The sequence below is a fragment of the Poeciliopsis prolifica genome, unplaced genomic scaffold (genome assembly GCF_027474105.1).
Source record: "Poeciliopsis prolifica strain line A6 unplaced genomic scaffold, Auburn_PproV2 SCAFFOLD190, whole genome shotgun sequence".
Lineage (NCBI taxonomy): Eukaryota > Metazoa > Chordata > Actinopteri > Cyprinodontiformes > Poeciliidae > Poeciliopsis > Poeciliopsis prolifica.
This window is the reverse complement of record NW_026562565.1, coordinates 72557-97500: the sequence shown is the minus strand read 5'-3', so window position 1 is coordinate 97500 and position 24944 is coordinate 72557. Positions and strand designations below refer to the sequence as shown.

Here is a 24944-nt window from a genome sequence, read left to right as displayed (position 1 = left end):
TGATGGATGATGCATGGATGGATGATGGATGATGGATGGATGGATGATGGATGGATGGATGGATGATGGATGCTGGATGGATGGATGATGGACGGATGGATGATGGATGGATGATGGATGGATGGATGGATGGAAGATGGATGATGGATGGATGGATGATGGATGGATGGATGATGGATGATGGATGGATGGATTGATGGATGGATGATGGATGGATGTATGGATGGATGATGGATGGATGGATGATGGATGATGGATGGATGATGGATGGATGGATGATGGACGGATGGATGATGGATGATGGATGATGGATGGATGGATGGATGATGGGTGGATGGATGAATGGATGGATGGAAGATGGACGGATGGATGATGGACGGATGGATGATGGATGGATGATGGATGATGGATGGATGGAGGATGGATGTATGGATGATGGATGGACGGATGATGCATGGATGATGGATGGATGAATGGATGGATGATGAATGGATGGATGGATGATGGATGATGCATGGATGGATGATGGATGATGGATGGATGGATGATGGATGGATGGATGGATGATGGATGCTGGATGGATGGATGATGGACGGATGGATGATGGATGGATGATGGATGGATGGATGGATGGAAGATGGATGATGGATGGATGGATGGATGATGGATGGATGGATGATGGATGATGGATGGATGGATGGATTGATGGATGGATGATGGATGGATGTATGGATGGATGATGGATGGATGGATGATGGATGGATGATGGATGGATGGATGATGGACGGATGGATGATGGATGGATGGATGGATGATGGGTGGATGGATGAATGGATGGATGGAAGATGGACGGATGGATGATGGACGGATGGATGATGGATGGATGGATGATGGATGGATGGATGAATGGATGGATGGAAGATGGACGGATGGATGATGGATGATGGATGGATGGATGGATTGATGGATGGATGGATGTATGGATGGATGATGGATGGATGGATGATGGATGGATGATGGATGGATGGATGATGTATGGATGGATGGATAGATGGATGATGGATGGATGGATGATGGATGGATGGATGGATGGATAGATGGATGATGGATGGATGGATGGATGATGGATGGATGGATGATGGATGGATGGATGGATAGATGGATGATGGATGGATGGATGGATGGATGGATGATGGATGGATGGATGGATGATGGATGGATGGATGATGGATGGATGGATGGATGATGGATGGATGGATGATGGATGAATGGATGATGGATGGATGGATGGATGATGGACGGATGGATGATGGATGGATGGATGATGGATGGATGGATGAATGGATGGATGGAAGATGGACGGATGGATGATGGATGGATGGATGATGGATGATGGATGGATGGATGATGGATGGATGGATGGATGATGGATGGATGGATGATGGATGGATGGATGGATGATGGATGGATGGATGATGGATGGATGGATGGATAGATGGATGACGGATGGATGATGGATGGATGGATGGACGGATGGATGATGGATGGATGGATGATGGATGGATGGATGATGGACGGATGGATGATGGATGGATGGATGGATGATGGACGGATGGATGATGGATGGATGGATGACGGATGGATGGAAGGATGATGGATGATGGATGGATGGATGATGGATGGAGGGATGATGTATGGATGGATGGATGATGGATGGATGGATGATGGATGGATGATGGATGGATGGATGATGTATGGATGTATGGATGGATGGATGGATGATGGATGGATGGATGGATAGATGGATGATGGATGGATGGATGGATGGATGGATGGATGATGGATGGATGATGGATGGATGGATGATGTATGGATGGATGGATGGATGATGGACGGATGGATGATGGATGATGGATGATGGATGGATGGATGGATGATGGGTGGATGGATGAATGGATGGATGGAAGATGGACGGATGGATGATGGACGGATGGATGATGGATGATGGATGGATGGAGGATGGATGTATGGATGATGGATGGACGGATGATGCATGGATGATGGATGGATGAATGGATGGATGATGAATGGATGGATGGATGATGGATGGATGGATGGATGATGGATGATGGATGGATGGATGATGGATGGATGGATGGATGATGGATGCTGGATGGATGATGGACGGATGGATGATGGATGGATGATGGATGGATGGATGGATGGAAGATGGATGATGGATGGATGGATGGATGATGGATGGATGGATGATGGATGATGGATGGATGGATGGATGGATGGATGATGGATGGATGTATGGATGGATGATGGATGGATGGATGATGGATGATGGATGGATGATGGATGGATGGATGATGGACGGATGGATGATGGATGATGGATGGATGGATGGATGGATGATGGGTGGATGGATGAATGGATGGATGGAAGATGGACGGATGGATGATGGACGGATGGATGATGGATGGATGGATGGATGGATGATGGATGGATGGATGAATGGATGGATGGAAGATGGACGGATGGATGATGGATGATGGATGATGGATGGATGGATTGATGGATGGATGTATGGATGGATGATGGATGGATGGATGATGGATGGATGATGGATGGATGGATGATGTATGGATGGATGGATAGATGGATGATGGATGGATGGATGATGGATGGATGGATGGATAGATGGATGATGGATGGATGGATGGATGATGGATGGATGGATGATGGATGGATGGATGGATGGATGGATAGATGGATGATGGATGGATGGATGGATGGATGGATGATGGATGGATGGATGGATGATGGATGGATGGATGATGGATGGATGGATGGATGATGGATGGATGGATGATGGATGAATGGATGATGATGGATGGATGGATGGATGATGGACGGATGGATGGATGGATGGATGATGGATGGATGGATGAATGGATGGATGGAAGATGGACGGATGGATGATGGATGGATGGATGATGGATGGATGATGGATGGATGGATGGATGATGGATGGATGGATGGATGATGGATGGATGGATGATGGATGGATGGATGGATAGATGGATGACGGATGGATGATGGATGGATGGACGGATGGATGATGGATGGATGGATGATGGATGGCTGAATGATGGACGGATGGATGATGGATGGATGGATGGATGGATGATGGACGGATGGATGATGGATGGATGGATGACGGATGGATGGATGGATGATGGATGATGGATGGATGGATGATGGATGGATGGATGATGTATGGATGGATGGATGATGGATGGATGGATGATGGATGGATGGATGATGGATGGATGATGGATGGATGGATGATGTATGGATGGATGGATGGATGGATGGATGATGGATGGATGGATGGATAGATGGATGATGGATGGATGGATGGATGGATGGATGGATGGATGGATGATGGATGGATGATGGATGGATGGATGATGTATGGATGGATGGATGGATGATGGATGATGGACGGATGGATGATGGATGGATGGATGATGGATGGATGGATGAATGGACGGATGGATGGATGGATGGATGGATGGATGGATGGATGATGGATGGATGGATGATGGATGGATGGATGGATGGATAGATGGATGATGGATGGTGATGGATGGATGGATGGATGGATGATGGATGGATGATGGATGATGGACGGATGGATGATGGATGGATGGCTGGATGGATGGATGGATGGATGGAAGATGGACGGATGGATGATGGATGGATGGATAGATGGATGATGGATGGATGGATGATGGATGGATGGATGATGGATGGATGGATGGATGATGGATGGATGATGGATGGATGGATGGATGATGGATGGATGGATGATGGATGGATGGATGGATGGATGGATGGATGGACGGATGATGGATGGATGGATGATGGATGGATGGATGGATGGATGATGGATGGATGATGGATGGATGGATGATGGATGGACGGATGGATGATGGATGGATGGATGATGGATGGATGATGGATGGATGGATGATGGATGGACGGATGGATGATGGATGGATGATGGATGTATGGATGATGGATGGATGATGGATGGATGATGGATGGATGATGGATGATGGATGATGGATGATGGATGGACGAATGGATGATGGATGGATGGATGATGGATGGATGATGGATGATGGATGGATGATGGATGGACGGATGGATGATGGATGATGGATGGATGGATGGATGATGGATGGATGATGGATGGATGATGGATGTATGGATGATGGATGGACGGATGGATGATGGATGATGGACGGATGATGGATGATGGCTGGATGATGGATGGATGATGATGGATGGACGGATGGATGATGGATGGATGATGGATGATGGATGGATGATGGATGATGGATGATGGATGGATGATGGATGGATGGATGATGGATGGACGGATGGATGGATGATGGATGGATGATGGCTGGATGATGGATGGATGGATGATGGATGGACGGATGGATGATGGATGATGGATGGATGATGGATGGATGGATGATGGATGGACGGATGGATGATGGATGGATGATGGATGGATGGAGGATGGATGTATGGATGATGGATGGACGGATGATGCATGGATGATGGATGGATGAATGGATGGATGATGAATGGATGGATGGATGATGGATGATGCATGGATGGATGATGGATGATGGATGGATGGATGATGGATGGATGGATGGATGATGGATGCTGGATGGATGGATGATGGACGGATGGATGATGGATGGATGATGGATGGATGGACTGATGGATGGATGGATGATGGATGGATGGATGGATGATGGATGGATGGATGATGGACGGATGGATGATGGATGGATGGATGATGGATGGATGAATGGATGGATGATGGATGGATGGATGGATGGATGGATGATGGATGATGGATTGATGGATGGATGATGGATGGATGGATGGATGGATGGATGGATGGATGGATGATGGATGGATGAATGGATGATGGATGGATGGATGATGGATGAATGATGGATGGATGAATGGATGATGGATGGATGGATGATGGATGGATGGATAGATGGATGATGGATGGATGGATGATGGATGGATGGATGATGGATGGATGGATGGATGGATGATGGATGGATGGATGGTTGGATGATGGATGGATGGATGGATGATGGATGATGGATGGATGGATGATGGATGAATGGATGATGGATGGATGGATAATGGATGATGGATGGATGGATGATGGATGATGGATGGATGGATGGATGATGAATGCTGGATGGATGGATGATGGATGGATGATGGATGGATGGATGGATGATGGATGGATGGATGATGGATGGATGATGGATGGATGGATGATGGATGGATGGATGATGGACGGATGATGGATTGATGGATGATGGACGGATGGATGATGGATGGATGATGGATTGATGGATGGATGGATGGATGATGGATGAATGGATGGATGGATGAATGGATGGATGATGGATGGGTGATGGATTGATGGTTGGATGATGGATGGATGAATGGATGGATGATGGATGGATGATGGATGATGGATTGATGGATGGATGATGGATGGATGGATGGGATGGATGGATGGATGAATGGATGGATGGATGGATAGATCGATGATGGATGATGGATGGATGATGGATGGATGGATAGATCGATGATGGATGGATGGATGATGGATGGATGGATGGATGGATGATGGATGGATGATGGATTGATGGATGGATGGATGGATTATGGATGGATGAATGGATGGATGATGGATGGGTGATGGATTGATGGTTGGATGATGGATGGATGAATGGATGGATGATGGATGGATGATGGATGATGGATTGATGGATGGATGATGGATGGATGGATGGATGGATGGATGAATGGATTGATGATGGATGGATGATGGATGGATGGATGGATAGATCGATGATGGATGGATGGATGGATGGATGATGGATGGATGGATGATGGATGGATGGATGATGGATGGATGATGGATTGATGGATGGATGGATGGATGGATGATGGATTGATGGATGGATGGATGATGGATTGATGGATGGATGATGGATGGATGGATGGATGATGGATGGATGGATGGATGGAGGATGGATGGATGGATGATGGATGGATGATGGATGGATGGATGATGGATGGATGGATGATGGATGGATGGATGGGATGATGGATGGATGATTGATGGATGGATTGATGGATGGATGATGGATGGATGGATGGATGATGGATGGACGGATGGATGATGGATGGATGATGGCTGGATCATTGATGGATGATGGATGATGGAGGGATGGATGGATGATGGATAGACGATGGATGAACGGATGGATGATGGATGGATGATGGCTGGATGATGGATGATGGCTGTATGATGGATGGATGATGGATGGACTGATAGATGATGGATGGATGATGGATGGATCATGGATGTATGGATGATGGATGATGGATGGATGGATGCATGATGGATGATGGATGGATGGATGATGGATGGATGATGGATGGATGGACAGATGGATGGATGGATGATGGATGGATGGATGGATGATGGACGGATGGATGATGGATGGATGGATGATGGATGGATGGATGATGGATGGATGGATGATGGATGGATGGATGATGGATGATGGATTGATGGATGGATGATGGATGGATGGATGGATGATGGATGGATGAATGGATGATGGATGGATGGATGGATAGATGGATGATAGATGGATGGATGATGGATGGATGGATGGATGATGGATGGATGGATGGATGATGGACGGATGGACAATGGATGAATGATGGATGGATGGATGGTTGATGGATTGATGGATGGATGGATGATGGATGGATGGATGATGGATGATGGATGGATGATGGATGGAGGATGGATGGATGGATGGATGATGGATGGATGGTTGATGGATGGATGGATGATGGATGATGGATGGATGGATAATGGATGATGGATGGATGGATGATGGATGATGGATGGATGGATGGATGATGGATGCTGGATGGATGGATGATGGATGGATGGATGATGGATGGATGGATGATGGATGATGGATGGATGGATGGTTGATGAATGGATGGATGATGGACGGATGGATGATGGATGGATGGACAGATGGATGGATGGATGGATGATGGATGGATGGAAGATGGATGGATGGATGGATGATGGATGGTTGAATGGATGGATGATGGATGGATGATGGATGGATGGATGGATGATGGATGATGGATGGAGGATGGATGATGGATGATGGATTGATGGATGGATGATGGATGGATGGATGATGGATGATGGATGGATGGATGATGGATATATGGATGGATGGATGATGGATTGATGATTGATGGATGGATGGATGATGGATGGATGATGGATGGATAGATGGATGGATGATGGATGGACGGATGGATGATGGATGATGGATGGATGATGGATGGACGGATGGATGATGGATGGATGATGGATGAACGGATGGATGATGGATGGATGATGGATGGACGGATGGATGATGGATGGATGATGGATGAACGGATGGATGATGGATGATGGGTGGATGGATGATGGATGATGGCTGGATGATGGATGATGGCTGGATGATGGATGGATGGATGATGGATGGATTGATGGATGATGGATGGACGGATGGATGATGGAGGGATGGATGGATGATGGATAGACGATGGATGAACGGATGGATGATGGATTGATGGATGGATGGATGATGGCTGGATGATGGATGGACGGATGGATGATGGATGGATGATGGATGAACGGATGGATGATGGATGGATGATGGATGGACGGATGGATGATGGATGGATGATGGATGAACGGATGGATGATGGGTGGATGGATGATGGATGATGGCTGGATGATGGATGATGGCTGGATGATGGATGGATGATGGATGATGGATGGACGGATGGATGATGGAGGGATGGATGGATGATGGATAGACGATGGATGAACGGATGGATGATGGATGGATGGATGATGGATGATGGCTGGATGATGGATGATGGCTGTATGATGGATGGATGGATGATGGATGGACTGATAGATGATGGATGGATGATGGATGTATGGATGATGGATGATGGATGATGGATGGATGGATGGATGGATGGATGGATGGATGATGGATGGATGGATGGATGGATGATGGATGGATGGATGATGGACGGATGGATGATGGATGGATGATGGATGGATGGACAGATGGATGGATGGATGATGGATGGATGGATGGATGATGGATGGATGGATGATGGACGGATGGATGATGGATGGATGGATGGATGATGGATGGATGGATGATGGACGGATGGATGATGGATGGATGTATGGATGATGGATTGATGGATGGATGATGGATGGATGGATGGATGGATGGATAGATGGATGATGGATGGATGGATGAAGGATGGATGGATGGATGGATGATGGATGGATGGATGGATGGATGATGGACGGATGGACGATGGATGAATGATGGATGGATGGATGGATGGATGATGGATTGATGGATGGATGGATGGATGATGGATGGATGGATGGATGATGGATGGAGGATGGATGGATGGATGGATGATGGATGGATGATGGATGATGGATGATGGATGGATGGATAATGGATGATGGATGGATGGATGATGATGGATGGATGGATGGATGATGGATGCTGGATGGATGGATGATGGATGGATGGATGATGGATGGATGGATGGATGGATGATGGATGGATGATGGATGGATGGAAGATGGATGGATAGATGGATGATGGATGGTTGAATGGATGGATGATGGATGGATGATGGATGGATGGATGGATGATGGATGATGGATGGAGGATGGATGGATGGATGATGGATTGATGGAGGATGATGGATGGATGGATGATGGATGATGGATGTATGGATGATGGATATATGGATGGATGGATGGATGATGGATTGATGATTGATGGATGGATGATGGATGGATGATGGATGGATAGATGGATGGATGATGGATGGACGGATGGATGATGGATGATGGATGGATGATGGCTGGATGATGGATGGACGGATGGATGATGGATGGATGATGGATGAACGGATGGATGATGGATGATGGATGGATGGATGATGGCTGGATGATGGATGGACGGATGGATAATGGATGAACGGATGGATGATGGATGATGGATGGATGATGGATGGACGGATGGATGATGGATGGATGATGGATGAACGGATGGATGATGGATGATGGGTGGAAGGATGATGGATGATGGCTGGATGATGGCTGGATGATGGATGGATGGATGATGGATGGATTGATGGATGATGGATGATGGGTGGATGGATGATGGATGATGGCTGGATGATGGATGATGGATGGATGATGGATGATGGATGGACTGATGGATGATGGATGGATGATGGATGGATGATAGATGGATGATGGATGGATGATGGATATATGGATGATGGATGGATGATGGATGATGGATGGATGATGGATGATGGATGGATGGATGGATAGATGATGGATGGATGATGGATGAATGGATGGATGGATGGATAGATGATGGATGGATGATGGATGGATGATGGATGGGATGGATGGATGGATAGATGATGGATGGATGATGGATGGTTAGATGGATGGATGGATGATTGATAGATGATGGATGATGGATGGATGATGGATGGATGATAGATGGATGGATGATGGATGGATGGATGGATGATGGATGGATGATGGATGGATGGATGGATGATGGATGATGGATTGATGGATGATGGATGGATGGATGATTGATGGATGATGGATGGATGATGGATGGATGGAAGAATGTATGGATGGATGGATGATGGCTGGATGATGGATGGATGATGGATGGATGATGGATGATGGATGGATGGATGATGGATGATGGATGGATGGATGATTGATGGATGATGGATGGATGATGGATGCATGATGGATGATGGATGGATGGATAATGGATGGATGATGGATGATGGATGGATGGATATGGATGGATGATTGATGGATGGATGATGGATGGATGGATGGATGATGGATGGATGATGATGGATGATGGATGGATGCATAGATGATAGATGGATGGATGATGGATGGATGATGGATGGACGGATGGATGATGTATGATGGATAGATGATGGATGGATGATGGATGGATGGACGGATGGATGGATGGATGATGGATGGATGATGGCTGGATGATGGATGATGGATGGATGGATGGATAGATGATGGATGATGGATGGATAGATGATGGATGGATGGATGATGGATGATGGATGATGAATGGATGATGGATAGATGATGGATGATGGATGATGGATGATGGATAGATGATGGATGGATAGATTGATGATGGATGGATGGATGATGGATGGATGATGGATGATGAATGGATGATGGATAGATGATAGATGATGGATGGATGGATGATGGATGGATGGATGATGGATGATGGATAGATGATGGATGATGGATAGATGATGGATGGATAGATTGATGATGGATGGATGGATGATGGATGGATGATGGATGGATGGATGATGATGATGATGGATAAATGGATGGATGATGGATGGATGGATGGATGATGGATAATGATGGATGGATGGATGGATAATGGATAGATGATGGATGATGGATGGATGGATGGATGGAGGATGGATGGATGGATTGATGATGGATGGATTGATGATGGATGATGGATGGATGATGGATGGAGGATGGATGGATGGATGGATGATGGATGGATGGTTGATGGATGGATGGATGATGGATGGATGGATGGATAATGGATGATGGATGGATGGATGATGGATGATGGATGGATGGATGGATGATGGATGCTGGATGGATGGATGATGGATGGATGGATGATGGATGGATGGATGATGGATGATGGATGGATGGATGGTTGATGAATGGATGGATGATGGACGGATGGATGATGGATGGATGGACAGATGGATGGATGGATGGATGATGGATGGATGGAAGATGGATGGATGGATGGATGATGGATGGTTGAATGGATGGATGATGGATGGATGGATGGATGATGGATGATGGATGGAGGATGGATGGATGGAATGGATTGATGGATGGATGATGGATGGATGGATGATGGATGATGGATGGATGGATGATGGATATATGGATGGATGGATGATGGATTGATGATTGATGGATGGATGGATGATGGATGGATGATGGATGGATAGATGGATGGATGATGGATGGACGGATGGATGATGGATGATGGATGGATGATGGATGGACGGATGGATGATGGATGGATGATGGATGAACGGATGGATGATGGATGGATGATGGATGGACGGATGGATGATGGATGGATGATGGATGAACGGATGGATGATGGATGATGGGTGGATGGATGATGGATGATGGCTGGATGATGGATGATGGCTGGATGATGGATGGATGGATGATGGATGGATTGATGGATGATGGATGGACGGATGGATGATGGAGGGATGGATGGATGATGGATAGACGATGGTGAACGGATGGATGATGGATTGATGGATGGATGGATGATGGCTGGATGATGGATGGACGGATGGATGATGGATGGATGATGGATGAACGGATGGATGATGGATGGATGATGGATGGACGGATGGATGATGGATGGATGATGGATGAACGGATGGATGATGGATGATGGGTGGATGGATGATGGATGATGGCTGGATGATGGATGATGGATGATGGATGGATGGATGATGGATGATTGATGGATGATGGATGGACGGATGGATGATGGAGGGATGGATGGATGATGATGGATAGACGATGGATGAACGATGGATGATGGATGGATGATGGATGGATGGATGGATGATGGATGATGGCTGTATGATGGATGGATGGATGATGGATGGACTGATAGATGATGGATGGATGATGGATGTATGGATGATGGATGGATAATGGATGATGGATGGATGGATGGATGGATGGATGGATGATGGATGGATGGATGGATGATGGATGGATGGATGAGGATGGATGATGGATGGATGATGGATGGATGGACAGATGGATGATGGATGGATGATGGATGATGGATGGATGATGGATGGATGGATGATGGATGGATGATGATGTGGATGGATGATGGATGATGGATGATGGGAGGATGATGGACGGATGGATGATGGATGGATGGATGATGGATGATGGATTGATGGATGGATGATGGATGGATGGATGGATGGATGGTAGATGGATGATGGATGGATGGATGAAGGATGGATGGATGGATGGATGATGGATGGATGGATGGATGGATGATGGACGGATGGACGATGGATGATGGATGGATGGATGGATGGATGATGGATGATGGATGGATGGATGGATGATGGATGGATGGATGGATGGATGGATGATGGATGGAGGATGGATGGATGGATGGATGATGGATGATGGATGATGGTGATGGATGATGGATGGATGGATGGATGATGGATGGATGGATGATGGATGATGGATGGATGGATGGATGATGGATGCTGGATGGATGGATGATGGATGGATGGATGGGATGGATGGATGGATGGATGATGGATGGATGATGGATGGATGGGTGGATGGATGATGGATGGATGGATGATGGACGGATGGATGATGGATGGATGGACAGATGGATGGATGGATGATGGATGGATGGAAGATGGATGGATGGATGGATGATGGATGGAATGGATGGATGATGGATGGATGATGGATGGATGGATGGATGATGGATGATGGATGGAGGATGGATGGATGGATGATGGATTGATGGAGGATGATGGATGGATGGATGATGGATGATGGATGGATGGATGATGGATATATGGATGGTGGATGGATGATGGATGATGATTGATGGATGGATGATGGATGGATGATGGATGGATAGATGGATGGATGATGGATGGACGGATGGATGATGGATGATGGATGGATGATGGCTGGATGATGGATGGACGGATGGATGATGGATGGATGATGGATGAACGGATGGATGATGGATGATGGATGGATGGATGATGGCTGGATGATGGATGGACGGATGGATGATGGATGAACGGATGGATGATGGATGGATGATGGATGGACGGATGGATGATGGATGGATGATGGATGAACGGATGGATGATGGATGATGGGTGGAAGGATGATGGATGATGGCTGGATGATGGCTGGATGATGGATGGATGGATGATGGATGGATTGATGGATGATGGATGATGGGTGGATGGATGATGGATGATGGCTGGATGATGGATGATGGCTGGATGATGGATGATGGATGATGGATGGACTGATGGATGATGGATGGATGATGGATGGATGATAGATGGATGATGGATATATGGATGATGGATGGATGATGGATGATGGATGGATGATGGATGATGGATGGATGGATGGATAGATGATGGATGGATGATGGATGAATGGATGGATGGATGGATAGATGATGGATGGATGATGGATGATGGATGGATGATGGATGATGGATGGATGGATGGATAGATGATGGATGGATGATGGATGGATAGATGGATGGATGGATGATTGATAGATGATGGATGATGGATGGATGATGGATGATAGATGGATGGATGATGGATGGATGGATGATGGATGATGGATTGATGGATGATGGATGGATGGATGATTGATGGATGATGGATGGATGATGGATGGATGGAAGAATGTATGGATGGATGGATGATGGCTGGATGATGGATGGATGATGGATGGATGATGGATGATGGATGGATGGATGATGGATGATGGATGGATGGATGATGGATGGATGGATGATGAGATATGATGGATGATGGATGGATGGATAATGGATGGATGATGGATGATGGATGGATGGATGATGGATGGATGATTGATGGATAGATGATGGATGGATGGATGATGGATGGATGATGGATGATGGATGGATGCATAGATGATAGATGGATGGATGATGGATGGATGATGTATGATGGATAGATGATGGATGGATGATGGATGGATGGACGGATGGATGATGGATGGATGATGGATGGATGATGGCTGGATGATGGATGATGGATGGATGGATGGATAGATGATGGATGATGGATGGATAGATGATGGATGGATGGATGATGGATGATGGATGATGAATGGATGATGGATAGATGATGGATGATGGATGATGGATGATGATGGATAGATGATGATGGATAGATTGATGATGGATGGATGGATGATGGATGGATGATGGATGATGAATGGATGATGGATAGATGATAGATGATTGATGGATGGATGGATGATGGATGATGGATAGATGATGGATGATGGATAGATGATGGATGGATAGATGATGGATGGATGGATGATGGATGGATGATGGATGATGGATGGATGATGGATGATGGATGATGGATGGATGGATGGATGATGGATAGATGATGGATGATGGATGGATGGATAATGGATAGATGATGGATGATGGATGGATGGATGGATGGAGGATGGATGGATTGATGATGGATGGATTGATGATGGATGGATGGATGGATGGATGGATGATGGATGGATGGAGGATGGATGGATGATGGATGATTGATGGATGATCCTATTTGTTTTTCCTTGTTGCTGAAAATGTGCAGTAGAAACAAAATGGCCGTTGCTACTGCTCATTGCTGCTGCTGTCAATAAAAGATAAAAAACTGGACTAATTGATCCATTTGTTTGTAGAATGTAATGTTTCCCATTAATCTGGTGTGAAAGTGGATTTCAGCAGCTGAAAATGGAAGAAATGTTCTGGTTCCCAGTGGAACCGAGCCTGTTGGACTGTCAGGCTAAAGCTTCTAGTCTCAAGACCAGTAGATCCACTGGGACCAGTTAGTTAGTCCCTAGTATTTTAGTTCCAGTTTGAAGAAACTCTAGATTGGGTCAGTTTGTAGTTTCCACCCAAACTGGTGGAGAATCGTCTGTTTAAATGTGTCGTATAAAGATAAAGTTTTATTTTCCTGATGAAGTGTCCAGTTCAGACTTTGGTTTCTCCCTCTGTGTGTCTGCAGATTGTCAGGCTGCTTGATCTCAGAGGAAGGCTGTGCTTCTCTGGCCTCTGCTCTGACCTTTAACCCCTCCCATCTGAAAGAGTTGGACCTGAGCTACAATCATCCAGGAGACTCAGGAGTGAAGCTGCTGTCGGCTGGACTGAAAGATCCACATTGGAGACTGGAAACTCTCAGGTATGGAGGATAGAGAGTTACCAGGGAACAGTTCCCAACACATCAGTCTTTAAGGTCTGTTCTCTGAGCTGCAGGGAGACAGTGGAGGAACTGGAGAACGGCTCTCGTGTCTCCAACTTCCTGGTTTTTGTCAGAACTGCAGCAGCATCTGGATCAGCTGCAGCTGCAGGTTTAGTTTCAGACCTTTGAAGATGCTGTTGCAGTGATCAATGCAGCAGTTCAGTTTCTCTGGGTCTTAGTCTTCTAGAAATGTTCTGTTGGAGGATGGAGGCCGACTTCACTGTCTTTATGTGGCTCTGAAGGTTAAGGTCAGAGGTCATCACTACTCCCAGACGTCTGATGTCTAGTTTCCAGCTGTAGCAACTCGAGATCTATATCTATATCTCTAGGTCTATAACTCTAGATCAATAGCTGTAGATAACAGTGTGTGTGTGTGTGTGTGTGTGTGTGTGTGTGTGTGTGTGTGTGTGTGTGTGTGTGTGTGTGTGTGTGTGTGTGTGTGTGTGTGTGTGTGTGTGTGTGTGTGTGAGTGTGTGTGTGTGTGTGTGTAGGTGTGTGTGTGTCAGTGTGTGTATATATATATATATATATATATATATATATATATATATATGTGTGTGTGTGTGTGTGTGTGTGTGTGTGTGTATATATATATGTGTGTGTGTGTGTAATGTCCATGTTTGCTGACCTCTGACCCCCGTCCTCCTTTCAGGGTGGAGCCTGCTGGAGTCCGATTCTTGACACCAGGGCTGAGGAAATGTAAGAGTGTTTTTCATCTGATTCATAATAACAACCATCTTCACAGAGTCACATCACTCATTCAGGAGTCATCAAAGATCAATAAATGATCAATAACTGCAGCTGGATTGTGTTTCTTCTCTCCATCAGATTCCTGTCAACTCACCATCGACACAAACACAGTGAACAGAAACGTGAAACTGTCTGAAGATAACAGGAAGATGTCAAATGTGGACCAGGCTCAGCCATATCCTGATCATCCAGACAGATTTGATCATTTTTGCAATGCCCTGTGTGAAGCTCCTCTTACTGGTCGCTGTTACTGGGAGGTTGAGTGGAGTGGAGCTGTTGACATAGTGGTTTGTTACAGGAGAATCAAGAGGAAAGTAAACAGTGCAGCCTGTTGGTTTGGAGGAAATGATCATTCCTGGGGTCTGATCACCTGTGGTCAAGATGAGGTTTATGTCAGACACAATCACATACAACCTCGTTTCCACTCCTCCTTTTTTTCTCACAGAGTTGGAGTGTATGTGGATATTCCTGCTGGGATTCTGTCTTTCTACAAAGTTTCCTCCGACTCACTGATCCACGTCTACACCTATAAAACCACATTCACTGAACCTCTCTATGCTGGGTTTTGTGTCTGGGGGCCTGGTTCTTCACTGGTTCTGAGAAACTAAAGTTTCTCATGTCAGAGAAATTTTCTCTGTAAAAATCAAAAGTAAAAATCAAGTTTATTGACAAGAGTTCAAAGTTCTTTTCCCCATAATAATAATATAGTGTTAAAATGTGAAACATTAAATGCTGTCAGATAATAATGAAGCAAATATTCATCAAATATGTGGATCAATGTTACAATTATTATGAATTATTATGAATCAAACATCTGGAAACGGTTTGTTGCTCCTTTATTTTGTTGGTATTCCATGTCCATCCACTAGGGGGAGCTGTTTCTGCAGTGGTTTTGTCATCCAGCTTCCTGTCTGTGGCAGAGCTGCTTCCTCCCAGAGGCTGCAGCTCTTAGAAACACAGGTCTGACCTTTTCCTCGACCTTTGGAGGTTTAGCTTTTGTTTCAGACTCACTGCTATGAATTAAAAGTTTTTCTGGATAATTTAACATTTTTCTTGCCTCATTCTGGATCTTCCTCCTCAGACAATAACAAGTGTTTCCCCAAAACTCTTGCTGTTCATATTTGCTGTCATTTAAAGTTGTTGCACAAAATGAATTCAGTCCAGATTTTCAGTCAAATATAAATGAAGCAAAGTTCTGCTAATATTCTGTTTATGAACAAAATCAGTGTTTTGGATTCATGGGAAAATATCAGCAATATTCTCTTTTGCTTATTAATGTCATTTTATTTCATTAAAGTATTTTTCACAATGATTTAAGTTTAATCCTCATGGGATTTATCCAAGAAACAAAAATAAAAAAATAAGAAAATCCAACAAAATCCTGTTTAATATTTAAAGGGACTAGAAGAACCAAATAAAATATATTTTTAATAATCTAATAAGTTTCAGTTTCTAACATTTCTATTAAATATTTGTTGCTCCTTCTCTGCTGTTCATTTCATCATGTTCATTTCTTTCAGTTTATCATAAGTTGCTTAAATTGCTTCAAAATATCAAACGTTATTTTTAATATCTGCAGTGAAATAAAACCGATTATAACCAAATTATTGTGTCTTATTTTTCTGTCTTGTGTTGAGCTGTGGGAGTTTTGCCCTGAGTTCAGTCTGTCAGGCAGAACCGACCGACGCTCCACCTACACTCCTCCTCCTCCTGCTCCTCCTCTTTCCTCCTCCTCTTCCTCTCTGTCTCTTCCTCCTCTTCCTCCTCCTCCTCTTCCTCCTCCTCCTCCTCTCTACTGACAGTAACGCTGGTAGTCCAGCTGTGCTCCCAGCGTTGTTCCTGCCAGGTGTTTGCTGAAAGCTTGGTCCATTTCTCGGTTCTGTTCTGGACTGAAATGGTTCCTCCAGTCTCCAACCTCACCTGCACAGGGAGGAGATCCGACGGATCATTTTAGAGGGGAACCGACTCGTTTCACTGTTGGAAGATGAATGTTTTCCTTGCAGACGACCTTTCCTGAAGATGACGTTTCCCATGTTGCCGTGGGACCTGGCTGAACTCTCCTTCATGGCGTTGAAGGTGCTGCCCGCTGCCACCTGCTGCACCTGCGCCTCCGTCAGGCTGAAGCCCAGGAAGCTGGAGATCTGCCGGATGCCTGCGCTGAGATCCTGAGGACAGGAAACATGGTGAGAGCAGATTTCCATTTCAGGTTGAGGAATCAGAGGACTGACCTGCTTCAGGGCCTCAAAGGTCACCAGCAGGACGTTGGGGTCGTCCATCCTCCTGTTCCAGGCCAAGGCGTAGTCAAAGTACGAACCCCAGGCAACTGCACAAAAACATGACTTATCCATGGTTTCTGTCATACGGGCATCGTTTCTAGAACTGGTCATAAGATACTGGCAACCAGTGAAACCATTCATATGATTCTAGAGACCAGAAACCAAAACCTAATCAGCAAACTGATCAATATTGATCAGTTTATTATCTCAGGAGCTTTGATGCCATAAACAGAATAAATCTGATGAACGAAACATGGAAATAATGTCTGAGTGCAAATATCATGAGAAGCTGGACAGGAACTGGTTCCCTTTACTGGTTCCATCTACTGGTTCCATCTACTGGTTCCATCTACTGGTTCCCTTTACTGGTTCTATTTACTGGTTCTATTTACTGGTTCCATCTACTGGTTCCCTTTACTGGTTCTATTTACTGGTTCTATTTACTGGTTCCATCTACTGGTTCCCTTTACTGGTTCCATCTACTGGTTCTATTTACTGGTTCCATCTACTGGTTCCCTTTACTGGTTCCATCTACTGGTTCCCTTTACTGGTTCCATCTACTGGTTCCCTTTACTGGTTCTATTTACTGGTTCTATTTACTGGTTCCATCTACTGGTTCCCTTTACTGGTTCCATCTACTGGTTCCCTTTACTGGTTCCATCTACTGGTTCCCTTTACTGGTTCCATCTACTGGTTCTATTTACTGGTTCCATCTACTGGTTCCCTTTACTGGTTCTATTTACTGGTTCTATTTACTGGTTCTATTTACTGGTTCTATTTACTGGTTCCATCTACTGGTTCCCTTTACTGGTTCTATTTACTGGTTCTATTTACTGGTTCCATCTACTGGTTCCCTTTACTGGTTCCATCTACTGGTTCCCTTTACTGGTTCTATTTACTGGTTCTATTTACTGGTTCCATCTACTGGTTCCCTTTACTGGTTCCATCTACTGGTTCCCTTTACTGGTTCCATCTACTGGTTCCCTTTACTGGTTCTATTTACTGGAGGAACTTTAATAATGATAATTTTAGTGCACTAAACTTTTGCTGCATCATTTCAAAGTAAAAGTAACTTCAGTATTTTATCCTCCTCTAGTTTTTATCACTGAATGGAGAATAAAAATCTGATGTTATTTTCTGAGTGACTCAGTAAACAGCAGATTTTCTCTCTGGAAGTTCGTCGTCTATATTCACCTCCTCATTCAGTCCCAACCTTTGGCTGCTGCTCCATGTTATAATATTCATAATACAAACAGATGGAGATAAAATGACTTTCACTGGCAACTTTTTCTGTTGTGGAAATTAGATTCAATTATTCCATGAAAAACCTGGAAAATAACCAAAACCTGCTTTGTTGCTGCATTTATCTTGAAAACTGTTTTTTATCCTCATGAATGTGTTAAAGAGCTGCAGACAGCTGACCTCCTGAATGTTGGATGTTTTTCCCAACAGAAAACTCGTGGAGTTTCTTCTGCTCCTGTTTCTCCTGTTGGTAACGTCTCGTCTCTGCAGCGCCGCCACCCTGACGGTTCCCACTCACCGTCTCCTTTCATGAACTGGGAGAAGAAAGAATCCCAGGACTCCACAGACGGCAGAACCGGGTTGTTGTTGCAGAAATGATAGTAGGAGACCAAGGTGTCCTTTGGGTTCCTGAAGACCACCACCATCTGGGAGAAACGGTGCAGTTTGATCATGAAACTGGAGCTGATGGAAGCGCAGACAGACGCTGGTTTCCTCTGAGCTCCTGCTGCACTCAGAGTCGTTTCCAGAGAATATTCATGAAGCATCAGATGGATTCGCTGTGCAGCAGATTCAGGACGTACCTTTGTTTTCTTCTGGCTGAAGGAGGACGGCATGATGTCTGGATGAAGGTGAGTTCCCAGAAACCTGGGAGACGGAGCCTCAACCACGTCCTGGAAACACAGGAGGGGAATAAATGATCATTCAGAATGTTTTCTGCTCCCAGTTAAACCTCGGATCAATAACCGTATCTGATCCATTACTGAGGTCAGGCTCAGATTTTATCCATCTGCTGCTTTTAGTTTCTTTAGATTTCCTTTGTTTCCTCCAACATTGGTTTGCAGGTCCAGGAAGAAACCAGACGTCATTTGTTATTTTTAAAGTCACAGAGACGTTAACTTATCATTTGACAGAACTGGTTTTACTGGACTTTAACTGGAGCAGCAGGACCAGTAGTTTAAGATTTACATTGTCTGACTGAACCTTTAAACAGATCAGTGACAATCTGGATTATTAACGTTTGGACGCAGCTTCACTCCGACTGTCGGATCAGGTTACAATCCTTCTATTCTTCACCAGCAGAGTTTGACCTTTGACCTCCTGCTGTGCCGCGCCCTGTCTGAACTGGGACAGCGGTCTGGTTGCTTGTTACTAACGTCTGCAGTCTGATCAGAAGCTCAGTATCACTACATGTGACCTCAGGGTTCAACAGATGTGAGAATAAAATCAAACTGAACGTCTCAGCATTGAAAGGAAACATTCTGACTCATTTCAGCACCTTCAAGACTTCTGGGCCAAAGAACTCGATCAGCGGGGAAATCTTGGATTCGTTCTGCGTCTGGGTGGCCTCTGCAATGACCTTCTTCATAACGCCAACCATCCAGTTAAATCCTGCACACAGAAGCAGTTCACTGGTTCATTGAGAGGCGAGCAGGAACCAGAGCGTCGTCGTTTAAACCTCATTTAGCTCAAATCGTTCAGTTTGTCCTAAAATGTTTCCCAGGAACAGCCACAGATCTGCGTTTCCACGGCGTCGCTCTGCAGGCCCGAGCTCGGCCTGCAGAACCGGCTGCAGATAGCAGCGCTCCTCCCCAGCAGATTATCTCGTCTGTCTTCATGCTGCTGTCGTGCAAAAAGTTTCCTCCAAAATAAACAGTTATTAGGAAACGTGTCGCATTCCAGGAGTTCAGCTCAGAAACGTGACGCTGATGACACATTACAGCTCAAACAGCCATTAATGTTCAATTAAAGAGACATTATAAATGTTATTATTGTGACTCATGTCAAACATTAAGAATCATAGAAACATTCAAATCTGTTATTTCTGAGTTTATTAACTAACTTTCATCAAAACAAAATTCAAACCTGAACTTTCATCATGTTTGGCTTGTTTAGTTTTTTTATTCATAAATTAATTGAAACATTTTTTCACATCAAATCATAATGTAAAAATAAAATGTTGACTTTAGTTTTTAGAAAGTTTTCGGTTATTTTGAATGGGAGCTGCAGTCGTTCATCACGTTGGATTACAGGGAAATGAAATATTTCATCAGGTTAAAATCCTTCAGGTAAATATGAAAAGATTTTAATGTTTGTTCTGAAAAACGGATCAGTTGGGCGTCGACCTCCAGTTCATCCGGTTTGTTCATTTATCAAACTTTTTCACATTCATTTACACTTTAATGTCTCGGTTTTATTAACTTTGGTTTTTGAAAATATGAAATTAAACAGTAAATTAAGCAAAGTAAATGACACTTAATAAGACGACGATCTTTAATATAAATATATTTCCAGTTTATGTTAGAAACATACAAACTGTAACTTAAAGTGTCATTGTTGATCATAATGTACAAACAGATTTATGTTGTATAAATATGATTTAAACATTTATGATTTATGTGATATTATTGCTGTTTGAACATTTATTCACTTTTGTCAGTTTTATGAAAGAAAAGCTTCTAGTTTGTTTTTGCAGCCGTCAGTTTATTGTTAATGAGTTAAAGTTTGTTCAGGTCTCGACGTTTGACTGATTGAGGGTTTTATTCTGTGAATCACTTTAATGTGATGTTTACTTTGCAGGTGTGTCTTTATTAAACTCTTAGTAACTCAGGTTTTAATCTCAGGCCCAACAGTTGATCCTCATCAGCTGTGTGAAATGAAATGATCGTCAGTCTGGAAATATCTTTAAATATTTAAATGATTGTTAATATAAACCACATGTGGATGCTTAAAGGAATGTTTGTACATGTTTCAGAGAAATCCCTTCTCATCCGTCCATTCATCTCTGATCTCAGGAAAATGTTTCCTGTTTGCAGAAATTCTCCTCCATCTGAGCCGCTTCACACTCGACGATCAGCCAGGAAAACTTTTCCTTCCAGCCTGTTTCTCCTCCAGGTGAGTTGCCAACATTTACCACAGCAGCAGCCATGAGAAATGTGGACAGAGGTCAGAGGTCACAGGACACAGAAGTGATCTTTTCTCTGACAGGAACCCTGTGAGTGAACCTGCAGAGCAGCTTTAGTCCCGACTGGCTTCCTGTTCTTTCATTAAGCTAAACCAGTTTGTGTTGCCACAAGGTTCCTTCGCTGTATCCGCTCACATGTTTGTAGAGGAAAATAAAAACTTCCACAGCGCTCCGAAATAAGGATGCAAACAAAAATTTATTACACAGTTTTTTGCGAGATATTGTATTTTAACGAACCTTCACAAACAACTATGGTTGAAAAACCGTGTGGCTCTGTAGATAAACTAGCAGCGCCTTTCCTTTCTTCCTCCTTAACGCTGCTGCGTTCACACCTCATCTGCATAAACTGCAAAATGGACACCTAAACTATAAACATACAACTTAACATAAAACACTCATTGACAACAAAACATTACAAAATTAGCTACATGCAGTACTAATAATTCTACCTAAACCTCAATAAATGCACTTATTAAATATTAAACAAAATGTTTCATCAATAACTGAATATTACTTCACATTAACTTGGCCTCCACACAGTTTACATCTGCAACACGAAACCAAACTGTTGCTTCCAGAAAAGTTTCATCAGCAACTGCAGTGAGAACAAACATCTCACTAAACGTGAATAAATCATTCTGGTGTTTATGATGCAAATGATCCTCTAACTAAGCAGTCATGCAAAATGAATGATGCAAGTTTGAAATGTTTCTTCCTCTCACCACATTTAGGATAAGCCACCAGCAGGATGTCGTCGTCTCTGGCCTCCAGGCCGTCCAGACACCTTAAATGTTCCTCCGGACACATGAGGGTGGGGTACAGCACCCCGTTGTGTCTGTACAGCTTGTCCTCGTCCCTCATGGCCTTCGCCCTCTCCAGCCGAGCCTGCATCCTGTCGGCCAGCGGGTTGCTGCTCATCCTGCCGAGGGAATCTACAGATCAGGAATCTAAAGATCAGGAATCTACAGATCAGGAATCTACAGAGCTGGAATCTACAGAGCTGCAGGAGATCAGGGAGTCAGAAGAGCAACAGGAAAAACTTCTCTGTGTTCAGACTCTGGAGCGCTGAGGGAGAGAGGAGGAGCAGGAGGAGGAGACTGGAAGCACCTCCTCTCTGCACGCACAGGCAGCAGATCAGAGAGGTCAAAAGGTCACTGGAGAGAAAGCTGAACTGAAAGTTGGTGTTTGTTAACTCACTTCCTGCAGCCCACGAGTTTATCTCTGTTTCCTGACATGGAGGAGCAGCAATGAACCCAAACCGGCTGCTGGTTCTGGTTCTGGTTCTGCTTTTACACACAGCGCTGTGAGGCTGATGGAGTCGGTTCCCCCATCAGCCTAGAATATTTACAATAAAACGAAAATCTCATCAGACTCTGGATCAGTTTCCTCCCTCTGGTCTGAATCTCTCTACAGGAAGTCATCCGCTCCACTTCCTGTCCAAAACAAACTGAAAGTTGTGAGTCAGTAACGATGATCAGACTTTAAACTTTAAAACGGATTTATGGCAGCAGTGGTTTAAAGGTCATCAGAAGGTCGTGTTCCAGCCGAGTCTGAAGACAAAATTCAATAAATTCAAATTATTGTTTAGATTCTCAAGAGAAAAAAGAAACGAAGATCAGAGACGGAACAACAGAAACCGTCACCAAACCTGCTGGTTTAGTCTTTGTTTGGTCTCTGTTTGGTTTCTGTTTGGTCTCTGTTTGGTTTCTGTTTGGTTTCTGTTTGGTTTCTGTTTAGTTTCTGTTTGGTTTCTGTTTGGTTTCTGTTTGGTTTCTGTTTGGTTTCTGTTTGGTTTCTGTTTGGTCTCTGTTTGGTTTCTGTTTGGTCTCTGTTTGGTCTCTGTTTGGTCTCTGTTTGGTTTCTGTTTAGTTTCTGTTTGGTTTCTGTTTGGTTTCTGTTTGGTCTCTGTTTGGTTTCTGTTTGGTCTCTGTTTGGTTTCTGTTTGGTTTCTGTTTGGTTTCTGTTTAGTTTCTGTTTGGTTTCTGTTTGGTCTCTGTTTGGTTTCTGTTTGGTTTCTGTTTGGTTTCTGTTTGGTTTCTGTTTGGTCTCTGTTTAGTTTCTGTTTGGTTTCTGTTTAGTTTCTGTTTGGTCTCTGTTTGGTTTCTGTTTGGTCTCTGTTTGGTTTCTGTTTAGTTTCTGTTTGGTTTCCGTTTGGTTTCTGTTTGGTTTCTGTTTGGTCTCTGTTTGGTTTCTGTTTGGTTTCTGTTTGGTTTCTGTTTGGTCTCTGTTTAGTTTCTGTTTGGTTTCTGTTTGGTTTCTGTTTGGTTTCTGTTTGG

General features: G+C 44.2%; 2 protein-coding genes across 5 annotated transcripts in view; one reads left to right on the top strand and one right to left on the bottom strand.

The window, feature by feature from the left end:
• LOC129356747 (NACHT, LRR and PYD domains-containing protein 3-like) overlaps nt 1–17452 on the top strand; it is a 34175-nt gene extending 16723 nt beyond the window's left edge. For 2 of the 3 annotated variants that reach the window (XM_055026300.1, XM_055026301.1), the window contains 3 exons: nt 15205–15378; nt 16091–16137; nt 16267–17452. In XM_055026300.1, coding sequence (XP_054882275.1) covers nt 15205–15378; nt 16091–16137; nt 16267–16796 — 751 coding nt within the window. In that variant the 3' untranslated portion in view covers nt 16797–17452. Of the gene's footprint in view, nt 1–15204; nt 15379–16090; nt 16138–16266 lie in introns of those variants that run through there. The other variant, XM_055026302.1, reaches the window with a different exon arrangement.
• Nucleotides 17453–17474: 22 nt separating this feature from the next.
• On the bottom strand, nt 17475–23735 carry LOC129356748 (sulfotransferase 6B1-like). 2 transcript variants are annotated; one of them, XM_055026305.1, is made up of 7 exons: nt 23391–23733; nt 20983–21095; nt 20288–20377; nt 20005–20131; nt 18417–18511; nt 18197–18353; nt 17475–18108 (listed from the first exon to the last, which is right to left on the bottom strand). In XM_055026305.1, the coding sequence occupies exons 1-7, from the start codon at nt 23584–23586 to the stop codon at nt 17981–17983; spliced, it is 906 nt and encodes a 301-aa protein (XP_054882280.1). In that variant the 5' UTR covers nt 23587–23733; the 3' UTR covers nt 17475–17980. The 2 variants fall into 2 exon arrangements, with proteins under 2 accessions (XP_054882280.1, XP_054882278.1); XM_055026303.1 differs by having other exon boundaries at nt 18197–18511; nt 23391–23735.
• Between the last annotated feature and the right edge of the window lie 1209 nt (nt 23736–24944).

Excerpts from the sequence above, each read along its gene's own strand:
- LOC129356748 (XM_055026303.1), bottom strand. The coding sequence starts at position 23,586 with ATGAGCAGCAACCCGCTGGCCGACAGGATGCAGGCTCGGCTGGAGAGG. Across the intron at positions 20,132-20,287 it reads TCAGCCAGAAGAAAACAAAG|ATGGTGGTGGTCTTCAGGAA; the intron begins GTACGTCCTGAA and ends CGTTTCTCCCAG. Across the intron at positions 18,109-18,196 it reads AAACGTCATCTTCAGGAAAG|GTGAGGTTGGAGACTGGAGG; the intron begins GTCGTCTGCAAG and ends CTCCCTGTGCAG.